Source organism: Pleurodeles waltl, chromosome 5 (assembly GCF_031143425.1).
Source record: "Pleurodeles waltl isolate 20211129_DDA chromosome 5, aPleWal1.hap1.20221129, whole genome shotgun sequence".
Classification (NCBI taxonomy): domain Eukaryota; kingdom Metazoa; phylum Chordata; class Amphibia; order Caudata; family Salamandridae; genus Pleurodeles; species Pleurodeles waltl.
Window position 1 is genome coordinate 579,313,839 of NC_090444.1, and position 14,962 is coordinate 579,328,800.

At 43.7% G+C, this 14,962-nt stretch overlaps 1 protein-coding gene across 1 annotated transcript in view; it reads left to right on the plus strand.

The window, feature by feature from the left end:
* RYR2 (ryanodine receptor 2) overlaps positions 1-14,962 on the plus strand; it is a 2,714,825-nt gene that overhangs the window by 1,585,080 nt on the left and 1,114,783 nt on the right. Inside the window, exons 35-36 of the mRNA XM_069234403.1 lie at positions 2,378-2,604; positions 6,426-7,230. Of these exons, the coding sequence (XP_069090504.1) occupies positions 2,378-2,604; positions 6,426-7,230 (1,032 nt within the window). The remainder of the gene's footprint in view (positions 1-2,377; positions 2,605-6,425; positions 7,231-14,962) is intronic.

Here is a 14,962-nt window from a genome sequence, read left to right on the forward strand (position 1 = left end):
ATGGTCCCGCAATGTGGTTTCAATGCGGTTTAGGGCCTGGACTATGGTCCCCATTGCGGTAGCGATGGCCCGGAGTTCATTGCTGAACCCCATGTACCGTTCCTCCTGCTGTGCCTGGATCTCGGTGAACCTGGCCAGTACCGTCGCCATCGTCTCCTGGGAGTGATGATACGCTCCCATGATGGTGGTGAGGGCCTCTTGGAGAGTCGGTTCCCTGGGCCTGTCCTCCCCCCCCTGTCGCACAGCAGCCCTCCCAGTTGCCCTGTTTCCCCGGGCCTCTGTCCCCTGGACGGTGTGCCCACTACCACTGCCCCCAGGTCCCTGTTGTTGTTGGGGTGTTGGGTCAGCCTGGGTGCCCTGTAGTGGCGGACACACCGCTGATTGACGCGTCCGCGGGACAGAGGCATGGGCCCGCTGGATGGGAGCTGTGCTGGTGTTCCCAGAGGGGTTTGGGTCTGCTGTGGCCTGTGTGTGGGGAACCGACTGTCCAGAGGTCCCCCATGGTCCGGGCTGGTCGTCAGGTTCTAGGTCGACAGAGCTGCTGTCCTCGCTGGGGGCCTGTTCTGGGGGTGGGATGGACATCTCTGGACCCTCCGTGGCGGTGTGTTGTCGTTCGGGCCCTGCAGGGGTAAAGGAGTATGGTTATTGTTTCTGTGTGTGCCATGGCGTGCATTTTGGGTGCCCTTGTCCCCCAGTGCTGGGATTCCCTTGTGGGAGGTGTTGTGAGGGTTGGGGGGGGGGGTGTATGGGTATGTGCAATGGTCATGCTTTGGTGGTGGCTGTCTATGGTTTGTGTTGCCATTCAGGGGTTGGTGTTGTTTAGGGTGGGTTGTGCTGGTGAGACATTGGCAGGGAGGTTATGTGCTGGGGGGTGAGATTGGGGGTGAGGGGGGGGGTTGGCATGCTGGTGTTTGGGGGGGAGGGTGAAGTAGTTGAGATTCTACTTACCAGAGTCCATTCCTCCGCCTACTCCAGCGAGGCCATCAGGATGCAGGATGTTTACCACCTCTTGCTCCCATGCTGTGAATTGGGGTGGGGTGGGTGGGGGTCCGCCGCCAGTCTTCTGCACAGCGATGTTGTGCCTGGAGATCATCGAGCGCACCTTCCCCGTAGATCGTTCCATCGCTTTCTGATATCTTCCCGATTTCTGGGATGCTGTCCCACAGCGTTGACCCTGTCTACGATCCTTTGCCATAGTTCAGCCTTCCTTGCTATGGTGGTGTGCTGCACCTGTGTGCCGAAGAGCTGGGGCTCAACCCTCATGATTTCCTCAACCATGACCCGGAGTTCTTGGTCCGAAAACCTTGGGTGTCTTTGGGGTGCCATGGGGTGGTGTGGATGAGGTGTGGGGTGGTGTTTGTGGTGATGTGCGTGGTGATATGTGGTGATGTGTGCGTAGATGTGGTGTGGGTGATGAAGTTGTGTTCCTGTGTGTGTTGGGGTTTTCTAATGCTGTGCTCGCTATCGCTATCTCTCGCTCTCGCTCTCGCCTTCGCTCCGATTTCCAACTAGTGGGGGTTTGTGGGTGATGTGGGTGTGTGTTTTATAGTTGATTGGATGTGTGGGAGCGTTGTTTGTATGTGTGTCAGGTGTGCGTATTTCAAAATGTCCAATGTGGCAGTGTTTTGGAGCTGTGTGTGTATTTTGAGCGCGGCGGTGTGTACCGCCAATGGATTACCGCGGTTGAAAGACCGCCGCGTGGATTCGTGGGTCAGAATGGCATGGGCGTGTTTGTGTTGGCGTGACGGTGGAGGTTTGGTCATCTCCAGTTTTCCGCGGCCCGCTGATGTGGCGGCCTTCCTTGGATGTCGGATTTTTGGCGGTTTCACAGTTGGTGGTCAGAATGACCGTGGCGGTCTACCGCGGCCGCGGCGGTAGTATGGCGGACTTCTGACCGGCGGTAAGGGCCTTTTACCGCCGAGGTCAGAATGACCCCCTATATCTCCAAACACTTTGTGATTTTATAAGCCAATCTCTGCTCTTTTTTAAAATGTATCATCCATTGTCGGAAAAGTATGATTTTTTGAGTGTTTTAACTTTTATGATTAATGATCGTATTTGAGTAAAGTTTTCCTGACTGGTGGTAGTCTGTCAGGATGTCATTATGACCACATTTGAATGTCTCTCCTTCCAACCCTTATGAGTTTTGTGTTTTTGAATCATTACTATGTATAAACTGTACTGAAGTGCAAGTATTCATTTTAGTCCAAAACCTGGTTTAATTGCACTATAATAAAATTAAACATGTTTTTTAAATATGGTTGGTTGCAGTTACCTCTTTTTGAAAGGTCTTTGTGCTAAGATATTTGTGTGTGTCTAGTGATTTATGCATTGACATGTATTAAACAGTGCATCTCATCTCTGTATCTATGTGCAGAATGTAATGCCTTTGTCCGCTGGGCTTTTCAAGAGTGAGAACAAAAATCCGACTCCGCAATGCCCGCCGCGACTCCATGTTCAGTCCCTGACGCATGTGCTCTGGAGTCGAGTGCCCAACCATTTCCTGAAGGTGGATGTTTCCCGGGTTAGTGAACGCCAGGGTTGGCTGGTGCAGTGCCTGGAGCCACTTCAGTTTATGTCTCTTCATATCCCAGAGGAAAACAGGTGTGTGTCAGCAATCTTTTTATTGAATGTATTTTTATTAAAGCTGCATTACTAGATAAGAAGGTCAAGCATGAATTAAGAAATCAAAGATTGATTTGGAGTAACTTAAATGACCAGACACTCACAGAACAAATTAGATTGTGTCCAAGGACATTCTTCAGTAGAATACATTTGTGTCACTATATGTAGAGCTTGAAATGGAAAAAAGATAACTTAAATTTGGTGTAACAGAAAGGGTTTAGAGTCATGATAACTGGAGTCATAAGTAGAGGCGTCTTGAGGGATGGAGTCATGCAGATAAACTATACCACAAAGAAAGTGGCAACGAGGAAAATGTGATAATAAATATGTTTTAGTTTGGGTAATTGGGCAGAGAAAGACTACATTTTAATTTAGCTGAAAGTGTTAAGATATGCTTTAGGAGAGGGATAATAGTTGAAGTTCTCTAAAGGGGGAATAGCGTAAGAAAAGTGACTAAGAGTTGTTTTTTAAGAGTTGTGACACTTTTAACTTAGAGTCTGTCCTTGAACATGTGAGCAAAGATCTCACTGGCCTCCCCCTCCCCTTCTTCTTTCGCCTCCTCTCCTTCTCACTCTACTGCTCCTGACTTCCCTCTCCACATTCTACTCCTTCTCATAATTTTTCTCCTGCTTGTCCTCCTTTTCCAAGGCTATCTGTCCTTCCTTCTGGTCTTTCTCTTTCTCCTCATTGTCACCATCCTCCTTCGGGTGACCAACCCACTCCAGGTAATAATGGACATTTTCTCCGGTCCTGAACATTTCAACTGCTAATAACTGAGTTCAAGTGTGTCCAACGTATTTGTTCAGCAGAAGCACCCGTTATATTTAATTGGCCTCCATGTGCTTTGCCGCACTAGCGTCAGCATTTTTGACAGTAGTGTAGCAAAGCGCCACAATAGCGTAAAAAATGTTGATGCTATTGTGCTAATGTCTGCCATGGTGAAGCCGTATTGTAAATACCCCGCAACCATGGTGTCGTTGGGTGTCAGTAGGGGGTCCCAAGAAAAGTTATGATGCACCACTTTCGTGCAAATATGCCCCAGTGTTCCTAATGACCTGGAGGAAAGTGATCATCTTTCCTCATGGTCCTTCTTGTCCACCTAGCCCTTCTCATATCCCTGGTCCATCAGCTACTCCTGGTCTTCCTCTTACTCATAGTCCCCTCCTTCAAGACTTTTTCCCTGGTCCTTGTCTAGGTCCAGCCTTTGTCCTGGCCTTTTCCCACTGGCCCTCCTAATACACATGAAGCTCTTCTGGTCCGACCATGTTCCTGCTGAAGCTTGTTCTGGTCCCTGTGGCCCTCATTTTCGTCAGCCTCCTCCTGGTCCTCAACCCCCAGAGTCTGCACCTGGGGCATCCTCTTCCTCTTGGTCTTCCTGCTGATCCTCCTCCTCCTTTAACTACTCTTCACCGTCTTAGTCCACTGCTTCATGGTTCTCCTGGTCATGGTCCCCTTGACCTGCAGGCCTTTGTCTTCTTGGTCCTGTTCCTCCTGTTTTTTTCATTGCTGGTCCATCGAGTCATGTACTGTGTGCTATATAGATATTTATTCTTGGTGTATTTGCAGAAATAGACAAAGCATGCTCGTGTTTCCATATTGACATTGAGACTGAAAGTCTAAATAAACTTTCAGACGTTTTTCACTCTTGGCGATCTGTAAAGTGACATGAAATTATCTTGGTTCATCTAATGAGCGAGATGTTCAGCTTCACCTGTGCTACACATCAGCTCCAATTGTTCCCAACAAGGAAAAGAAGATTTAATCTATTAAGGAAGGCATGTCCATGCCCCCTTCAAGCATTTCTGTGTATTGTGAATATTGTATTGTTTCTGTGTCAGAGAGCCAGCGCTCTACACTCGGGCTCATGCAGCACAGTCTGTTAAGCCCTGCCTAGATTTGGTTCAGGAATACCTGCAGGATCCTTAATCCAAATGGATAATGCTCTTTTCCAGCACTGTCCCTATGAGAACAAAGACAACATCAAATCACATTCATAAAACTGCTTAGTTATGTGCTTGAAAATCAGAAATGATCTCAAAGAAGTCAGATTTTCCACAGCACATCACTGTTCTCCATTCTAGTATGCTGTGCCCAACAAAATCAGGCATTGCACCATCGAAAAGAAAACATAACACTGTGCTTAATGTGCCATTGTTATCACAACACACTCAAGGCACAGAGAATCGGGGAAAGTGAAGCAAACTGATGTAGGGGGTGATTGAGGGCAATCTGTCATGTTCATGATGGAGCACCCTTTTCACCAAACAGCCTGATTTAGAGGCGGGATGGTCATAAGCTTTCCATTAACACACGAACAGTGAACACGTTGACTTTGCCAATGAAAAGTGAAAGCTCAGCAGAGTAGGGGGCATCCGAGGAAGAACATTCCACTGCCCATCCCATTTAGGGTGGAAGGTGTGATGTCTTTTATTTCTGTCTGTCACTGCCAGGAAAAGCCTTGCAGTGAGAAACAAAAAAGAATAATCACGAACCGCATCCTGGGAGAAAACTCTACAGGTGTGGAAGTGATTAGTTTGATTGTTTTCCAATACAAATGTCCACTTTGGGAGTTTGTTTTTGAAAAGAATGTTAAAGGTTTGGTGGAGGGCTGATGTCGTGTTGGTCTTTGCCGTGGTCTTGTCTTTGCTTGAGAGGAGTAACAAACTTGTGCAGCTCCCAATGTAACTGCTGTGCGACTAATTTAAAGATTTGGCACCCAACCTGAATAACCCTGAATCTCTATAAAATCCTAAACTCAGATGCTGCCCAGCCTTAGTCCACTTTGTGAATACAACATACCGATAGAAGAATCACAAAAGTTAGTGCTGTTGCCCTGCGGATGATGTGCTAGGATAGAAAATTAAAAATCTTCAATATCAACAGATATTGACCTGCTATTACCTGAGTTCACCCCTGCCCTCCATCCGATGTGAATAATCGTGTTATCCTAGATACCTTTAGTGAAAATATTTTGTAAAATAACCTTTTATTGGTGATTTCTGTCCTTCACGGATAGTAAATGCGTTTTTGTTACCTCAAATAGACTAAAATATAGGCGCTTTTCATTATCAGTTTTGGGCTTTTTTATTTTGTATTTAACCCATTTGTTAGATAAATGATTTAAGCGGTTGTTTGTCTTTTGCCCCCTTCACTGCTTTTCCTCAAGTTTTGCATGGTTAAATACCATTACATTTTTCCATTACTTAACTTGGTGTGAACCACATATTATTAAATCATTTAACTATATTGCTGTTTGAGTTATTGTATTGTTGGTCTACCTCATACGTACAGAAAGTATATCTTACTCTTGTTACAAGAGTGTAAGAAAAGCATACCCTAGAGTGAATCTCATTTGTCACTGATGAGTCTCCTAACCCCAATGTGAGGGCTTTCCTATAACATGTCCTTGACGTCGACCACTGTCTTTTATTTTCCAGGAGCAGCTTGCTTTCTATGGAAATATTTGAGAGTATTTGTCACAAACAATTCTGTCTATATGTGTTAACGTGACCGTACCTTGGCTGTATTTTTGCCATTTTACTGATATCACCTGACCTGTGTTCTATATGAGATGATCATTAAGTTTTACCGTATTCATAACTCATTCCTCTTCCATCCGAGGTAATAGACATCGAAATTCATAACTCCATAAAATGTTTAAAAACAAATATGGCGGGTAACAAACATTCCCAATATTAGGTTTATATAAAATATAAAATGCTGACTGTAGTGAATTAACATTATTTTTAAAAACATATATAATGCTTAATTTATTGCTTATTTACTTTCCTGCCACATAGGTCAGTGGATATTCTTGAACTGATAGAACAAGAGGAGCTCTTGAAATTTCACTACCATACCCTTCGTCTGTACTCAGCTGTTTGTGCTCTAGGAAACAACCGTGTGGCACATGCATTGTGCAGCCATGTTGACGAATCACAGCTTTTGTATGCCATTGAGAACAAATATATGCCAGGCCTTCTGCGCACAGGCTACTACGACCTACTCATTGACATACACCTTAGCACTTACGCCACTGCCAGATTAATGATGAACAATGAGTTTATCGTTCCGATGACCGATGAGACCAAGAGCATTACCCTCTTTCCAGATGAGAACAAAAAACATGGCCTTCCTGGCATTGGATTGAGTACTTCTTTACGGCCCAGAATGCAGTTTTCCTCTCCCAGTTTCATAAGCATCAATAGCGAATGTTACCAGTACAGCCCAAAGTTTCCTCTGGAGATCCTGAAGGCCAAAACCATTGAGATGCTGACCGAGGCTGTACAAGAGGGCAGTCTTCATGTGCGGGATCCTGTTGGGGGCACAACGGAATTTCTTTTTGTCCCATTAATCAAACTTTTTTACACTTTGCTGATTATGGGGATCTTTCACAATGGTGATCTAAAACATATTCTGCAGTTAATTGAGCCCAGTGTTTTCTCAGAAGAGTCTGGCCAGGAGGACAAAGCCATGACACCGGAGAAGGAGACGGGCAATGAAGAGCAAAAATCTGAGGTTGCTGGGGGAGATGAGGACATTCGAGAACAGGTGCCAAAAGAAGGGCTTCTCCAAATGAAACTGCCAGAGCCTGTCAAACTGCAGGTCAGAGAAATCAAATTTTGCTATTTTATTGATTTTGATACTTTATTGCAAGGCAAAATATAAAAGTGAACTTGTGACAATCAAGACTTTTTCTGGTTTCCTCTTTGTTTTCTTTAGAGCATAGATATCTTTATTTCTACTTACCTGGTGTTGCTGTTCATTATCGTTGCTTATAATAGTGAGTGTGCACTCATCTTCACAGATTATTTTGTAAATCATGGTAATTGTTTAATTTCCCTTTGAGGTGCATTTCAGATTTTCTCTCTGGCATTCTATGTCCTAGGTTCTACCATTTGACATATCAATCAGCCTCAGATGTGAGATGTGAATTATATTTTCCCTTCTTGATAGCAACTTAGAGGCCAATGATCTTTGCCCTGAGTCTCCTTCACACATTCATGATGTTCCCAATCATGGTGACTCCTTGTCGTTTTGTACCTATATTTCATCTGTTATTAAACTCAGGTGATGAGATGGTTAGGTTTAAGTCTAATGGTAGCTCACAATTTTGGGATTTAGATTGACTACTTTTTTTATTGGCAAGCACAGATTTCCTGCCCAGCTCTTTTACTCACCCTTAAAGTGCAAATTTGTACAATTCCAGAATCTCAGTCTCGAATAGAGGAAATTGTTCCTTCATCACCACTTTCTCCCCATGATATTCTTCTCTGAATAGAATTTTTTATTCCAGAATCTTTGCTCAGTGGTTTGTTGTGTGACTATCACCCGACTTCTACCTCTTGTAAATGGACACTATCACAGCAAGGCACGTGTTTGCTATCACCAGAATGTAGATACTATTTCCATCTATATTCTTGTTTTTAATAAGAATCAAGGGATAGTTTGGTGCCTTATATAGATATCTGGTCTCTTTGGAACAAAATATAATTTAAGTACTATTAGGAGAAATACAGAAAATACCTCCGCTACCTTAGAAAAAAAGGCTAATCACTGCAAAGATACATCAACATTGGAGTAAAAAGTCACAACCCTGTATTTATCTTATTTAGCATTATTCCACCTAAAAGGCCCAGCAAAGTTCTAGAGGTAGTTCAGTTTTCCACCAATTGTTTCATTTGGCATACCTTTCAATTGTTTGATTGTTATGAGAATGATTGGCTGATTATTATAAACATTTTTAGGTAGGCCTATCCTTCTTTTCATGTGCTGAGATCTATGCTCCGACTGTGGACTCTCTTCCGTGGTAAACTCACTAATAACTCATAATCTGTGAATAGCAAAAAAATACTATACTTACTTAAACATGTAAGACTACCTTGGCGAATGAGCCCCTGTTGTTTAAGAACACTCAGGAAGTGACGCCCATTTATTTTGTCAGTAATGTCCTTGATAAATATCAATGATTTAAGGGGCATTTTTAATTTATGTTTTGCTAATCCTTTGTAGTCTTTGCACATTACAGTCTTTGAAGCTAACTGATAATTAACTTCAGATGTCAGTTTTATATAGGGAAACAGTATTGATTTTCTATATTTAGCAAAAATAATGGATTTTTAAACACTATCCATGCGATGGCTGTAAAAAGATATTTGTTAGACCGGTCATCCTTGGCATGGCTTTCCCCCTTTCTTTTTGCCTTCAGACCTCTGGCTTTGCTGACTTTGTTTTTCGTTGCTTTAGGACTCTGCAAACCTTACCACTGATACCCAGTGCTAAAGTGCTTGTGCTCTCCCCTTAAAACACGGTAAGATTTGCTTTTGCCCAATTGGCATATTTAATTTAATTGTAAGTCCCTAGTAAAGTAGCACTACCTGTGCTCAGGACTTGTAAATTAAATGCCACTAGTGGGCCTGCAGCACTCAATGTGCCACCCACTTAAGTCGTACTTTAAATATGCCTCAGGCCTGCCATTGCAGCATGCGGGTTATTATATGAACATTGGCCCTCGAACAGAACATATAAGCTACTCATTACATAAAGAATACAATTATTCTTAAGTATGTCCAATAGACAATTTGCAAGTTATTTTAACTTAACATCCAAAAATGTATATGTGGGCAACACAGAAGGAAAAAACGAAAAATACAATCACGGGAACTCAGGCATGTGAGTGTGACAAATTCCACTTATTAAATATTGTCACAATTTTTAAGTACACTGCTCTTTTGTACAATATCATCAATAATTATGAACGAGTCTAGGTACTAAAGTTGATGACGTTTTGATCCCTAACCAAACCTGGGATCATGATCAGGACATGGTATGATGCCTGAGGAAAAAATAGCAAGTTTGTAGTGGATGTAAAAGAGACAGACAGATAAGAGGGGAGGAACAAGAAAAGAAAAGAATTAATTAGTTACCAGGTACAGGGGAACAATTCCATAGCTCGTGTTTAAGGACAAGCACGCGTGAATCCATGCATGCAGATAAGGAATTAGGGGCCAGATGTACTAAACTTTTTGCACGTCGCAAACAGCAAATTTTGCTGTTTGTAATGTGCAAAAAGCACATTGCGATGCCCAAACCCCGTTTTGCGATTCGGTAACCGCAAAACGGGATTGCGAGTTGCAATTTGGAAGGGGTGTTCCCTTCCTAATTGCGAGTCGCAGAGCGATGTTGTATTGTTTTGTGACCGCTAACGCAGTCGCAAAACAATCACAGTTAGCACTCATTTCAAATGGGTGCTAACCCATTCGCAAAAGGGAAGGGGTCCCATGGGACCCCTTCCCCTTTGTGAATGGCATTAAAAACATTTTCCCAGAGCAGGCAGTGGTCCTATGGACCACTGCCTGCTCTGAAAAAATGAAACGAAAACGTTTCATTTTTTAGTTTTGTAATGCATCTCGTTTTCCTTTAAGGAAAACGGGCTGCATTACAAGAAAAAAAACCTGCTTTATTTAAAAGCAGTCACAGACATGGTGGTCTGCTGTCTCCAGCAGGCCACCATCCCTGTGAGTGCTGCGATCCTACATTCCGATTTGCGACTCGCAAATTGCGAGTCGCTCTGACTCTCAATTTGCAAGTCGCAAATCGGAGCCTACCTACATCTGGCCCTAAATCATTACGTCCAAAGTTATTTGCCACATGAGGAGCCAGAGTAGACATTAGGATCAGGTAACGAGAACCTCAGCAAAAAGGGAGTGAGAGGAGAAAACCCAAATTCACCAGGTGAAATTTAATCGTAACAAAGTATCCTGCTAACCGCACCTGAATCTGTACAAGCCACAACAATAATATGGATGCTGTCTAAATTGAATTACCATGTGAGATAGGAAGGCCAGAATTTAATTTTGTCAGGACCAAAATCTGTGAGCGCCTGCACGTATTCAGGAATTAAGAGGAGAGTACCCAAAAATGTAGCAGTACATGTGTAACAAGAACGATGGGAAGATAGAGCACAGTGTACACAGTGGGCCGCAAAATGACAGCAAAGTGAATAATTAAGACCACTTACCTATTTAACAACCATAATATATACACCCACCGGGTCGTGAGTTAGTTGGAGTCTCTGAGGCAAAATTGCATGTAAACTCGTGAGGCCACTAAAATTAAAAAGCAAGAAGTCCGTGAGCAGGAGGCAGAAATCAGCGACCGGATTAGTCGACATTTGGTGCAGGCACTTAGGCCCATATTTATACTTTTTGACGCAAAACTGCGCCAACGCAGTTTTGCGTCAAAAAAATTAGCGCCAGCTAACGCCATTCTGAAGCACCATGCGGGCGCCGTATTTATTGAATGACGTTAGCCGGCGTTAGCCGCCGGCGCTGTCTGGTGTGCGTTAAAAAAAACGACGTACACCAGGCAGCGCCGGCGTAGGGGGAAAATGGCGTATGGGCGTCCAGAAATGGTGCAAGTCAGGCTGAGGCAAAAAAATCGCCTCAACCCGATTTGCGCCATTTTTTTACGACGCCCATCCCCCATTGAAATGACTCCTGTCTTAGCAAAGACAGGAGTCATGCCCCCTTGCCCAATGGCCATGCCCAGGGGACTTCAGTCCCCTGGGCATGGTCATTGGGCATAGTGGCATGTAGGGGGGACAAATCAGGCCCCCCAATGCCACAAAAAAAAATTAAAAAAAATAACTACCTGGACTTACCTTAATGTCCCTGTGGTGGGTCCCTCCAGCCTTGGGTGTCCTCCTGGGGTGGGCAAGGGTGGCAGGGGGTGTCCCTGGGGGCAGGGGAGGGCACCTCTGGGCTCATTCTGAGCCCACAGGTCCCTTAACGCCTGCCCTGACCCAGGCGCTAAAATCCGGCGCAAATGCGGGTTTTTTAGACCCGCCCACTCCCGGGTGTCATTTTTGCCCGGGAGTATAAATCCGACGCAATAGCATCGGAGTCATTTTTTAAGACGGGAACGCCTACCTTGCATATCATTAACGCAAGGAAGGTGTTCACGCAAAAAAATTACGCTAACTCCATGAACTTTGGCGCTAGACATGTCTAACGCCAAAGTATAAATATGGAGTTAGTTTTGTGTCGAATTTGCGTCGAACAAAACGACGCAAATTCGGTGCAAACGGAGTATAAATATGCCCCTTAACGTGTACCCGAAATCACAGAGGATATGGGGCCATATGTACGAACACTTTTTCCCATAGACACAGAATGGGTAAAAATCTTTGCTACATCTGGCCCATGGTCCGGTAGCAGAAGCGTCAAGGTGGGCAGTCGCTCGTTCAGTATGAAGTAATGCAGGGGAACGTGCTGACTGTATAAATACCCATAACAAGGAACCAAGTAGACTTTAATCACCTGGGTGCATTGGTGCTTTTTATGGTGCCCATATCGGATTATCGGGCGAGCAAGGGTAGCTGCTCTCATGTTGAAGATCATCACTGCCAGCACGATAAACTAATAATAAGGAATTGGAGTGCAAAGTGTAAGAGCCTATTTAATGTGAAAATTATGTAGAAAGGAATACTCAAACCTGCAATAAGAATAATCTTGTGGTTGTAAAATTAAGTGATTATATGGCCAGACGAAGAGAAGAGGAAAAAGCAAGAGAAGAAGTGAAAAAGATAGAAAAGCAGGCTATGTATTATTAAATATAAAAACATATAAGATTAAAAGGCAGTATGCTTAGATATCAAAACCATATTACATGAAACAAAGCACAATTTCATCACAAACCCCAGACTAATGTGAATACAATTTTCAATGTAGTGATTATCACAATAATGTGAGTAAAAATAAAAGTCCCTGTGGCAAAACTGCATTATGCATCATTTAACTTAAGGATGTCCAGTCTTCCAAGAGGTTGAGGCCAGTATGGAGGCTATTGGAACATAAAACCCATTTGAGTTCTTCAGTACTCAGTATTGTAGCAATGCCCGCACCTCTGAAGGGGATGGCTTAACCACTGTAATAATGTGCAACCGTAAATCATTTTCAGTGTGCCCCAAATCAATAAAGTGTTCAACCAGTGAGGCATTAGCTGTTCTACAGCTCAGTCGACTCCTGTGTTGACAAACCTGCACCCAGAGCTGCTGTGTTGTCTGCCCATTGCAGCATCTGTGTGCAGTTTTAAACTGCCATTTCAACTTGGGAAAATAAACCTTTTGCCAGGCTCAAACCTTCCAACGCTGGGTGATAGGAAATTTGTGCCGGTGCGGTGATCCCACAAATAAATGTGAGGAAATGTGATTTTTTGCTCAATTTGAGGTTTGCGGAGGATTCTGGGAAATAAAACGCCAGGGAATCCGCACAAGTTACACCTCCCTGGACTCCCTCAGGTGTCTAGTTTTCAGAAATGTCTGGGTTTTGTAGGTTTTCCTAGATGCTGCTGAGCCCAGGACTGAAAGCGCAGGTGCCCTCCTTACAAAAACAGGTTGTTTTGTGATAGATCATTTTGATGTGTCCATGTTGTGTTTTGGGCCCTTCCTTGTCGCGGGCACTAGGCTTACCCACAAAAATGAGGTACCATTTTTATCGGGAGACTTGGGGTAATGCTGGGTGGAAGGACGTTTGTGGCTCCCCTCAGATTCCAGAACTTTGCAGTACTGCAATGTGAGGAAAAAATGTTTTTTAGCCAAAATCTGAGGTTTTCAAAGGATGACAGATCCCAGAGAGAAGCCCACAAGTCATCCCATCTTTGATTCCCCTAGGTGTCTAGTTTTCAAAAATGTATAGGTTAGCTAGTTTTCCCTATGTGCTGCTTGAGCTAGAGGCCAAACTCCACAGCTAGGCACTTTGCAAAAAACATGTCTCTTTTCATTGGAAAAATGTGATGTGTCCACATTGTGTTTTGGGGTGTTTCCTGTCTCAGGAAATAGGCCTACCACACAAGTAAGGTACCATTTTTATCTCGAGACTTGAAGGAATGCTCGGTAGAAGGACGCTTGTGGCTCCCCTCAGATTGCAGAACTTTGCAGCACCGAAAAGTGAGGAAAAAGTCTTTTTTTGCCAAATTTTGATGGTTGCAAAGGATTCTGGGTAACAGAACACAGTAAGAACCCCACAAGTCACCCCATCCTGGATTTCCCTAGGTGTCTAGTTTCTAGAAATGTTGCTAGGGTTCCCTAGGTGCCGGCGGAGCTAGAGGCTAAAACCCATAGTAAGGCACTTTGCAAAAAACATGTCCTTTTTCATTGGAAAAATGTGATGTGTCCATGTTGGGTTTTGGGGCATTTCCTGTTGAGGGCACTAGGCCTACCCACACAAGTGAGGTACCATTTCTGTCAGAAGACTTAGGAGAACACAGACTAGAAGAACAAATGTTATTGCCAATTGTCTTTCTCTTCATTTTTGCCTTCCAGTGGTCAGAAGTCTTTTTGAGAAATGCCCTTTAATTCACATGCTAGTATGGGGACCCCCAAATTCATTTCAATGGGTGAAAGATGAAGCCCCAGGAATGGAGAGTCAATCTCCTCAGTTGGTATAGTCTATTGTTAAAGCATCTCTGGTATTGAATGTGCAATTCCTTTCCCCCGGGAGCTGAACAGGATTCTGGCCCAAGGAAATGAATGGGCGTAGCTCTAAATATATTTTGTAATGGCCTTGCTCTCTCAGACTCACCATTTGCATTTCAGATCCACTGGGTGAGATGAAGAAATGTTTCCCCCTCACCCGGCACCTTAGGAAGCTCAGAACTATTACCTGCAAGGGGAGATTGCTTTTCTGTAACCAAGCAATTTGTAGGACATGTCCAATTGATCTGGTGCCTGGTCTCCTTGCTATCCCACATTTACCATGATTGCACTTTTCATGCTCTGCCCTCTCCCATACGAGAGGCACATCCCCACACATGGTGAACATATGGAAAAGCTTTTATTTTTGGGACTTTTGTATTCCTTCTCAACTTCCAGGATTTTCTTTCTTACTAATTTAGGTGATTGGGTTTTTCTGAATATAGCTTGAATTTTGGAAACAGAAGATAATAGAATCATATGCAAGACACACTTCCCTGGACTTTATTGGGCCTCTTGATTTCAGATACACCTTAATCTGACACGTTCTGTGGTACCTGTTGACTATTATTTTAGGTACAGCAGCCCCCCTTTTAGAAATGTGAGGAAATTGGGAAGGCATCTTGGGTAAGAAAAATTGGTGGAAGTCACACTTTTCACATCTTCCTGGATTCACATGGATTTCTAGTTTTCAGTAATGACTGTAGTTAGTAGCATTTTTGGGACGCCAGTTAACTCCAGGCCTAAATCTGCTGCATTTGATGATTTTAATCTTACTTACAATCAAAGGGGTAGACCAGGGCTGATAACACCATCTATGAATTAGACACTGAAAGAAAAGGTGTATATTTACAATCAAATAGG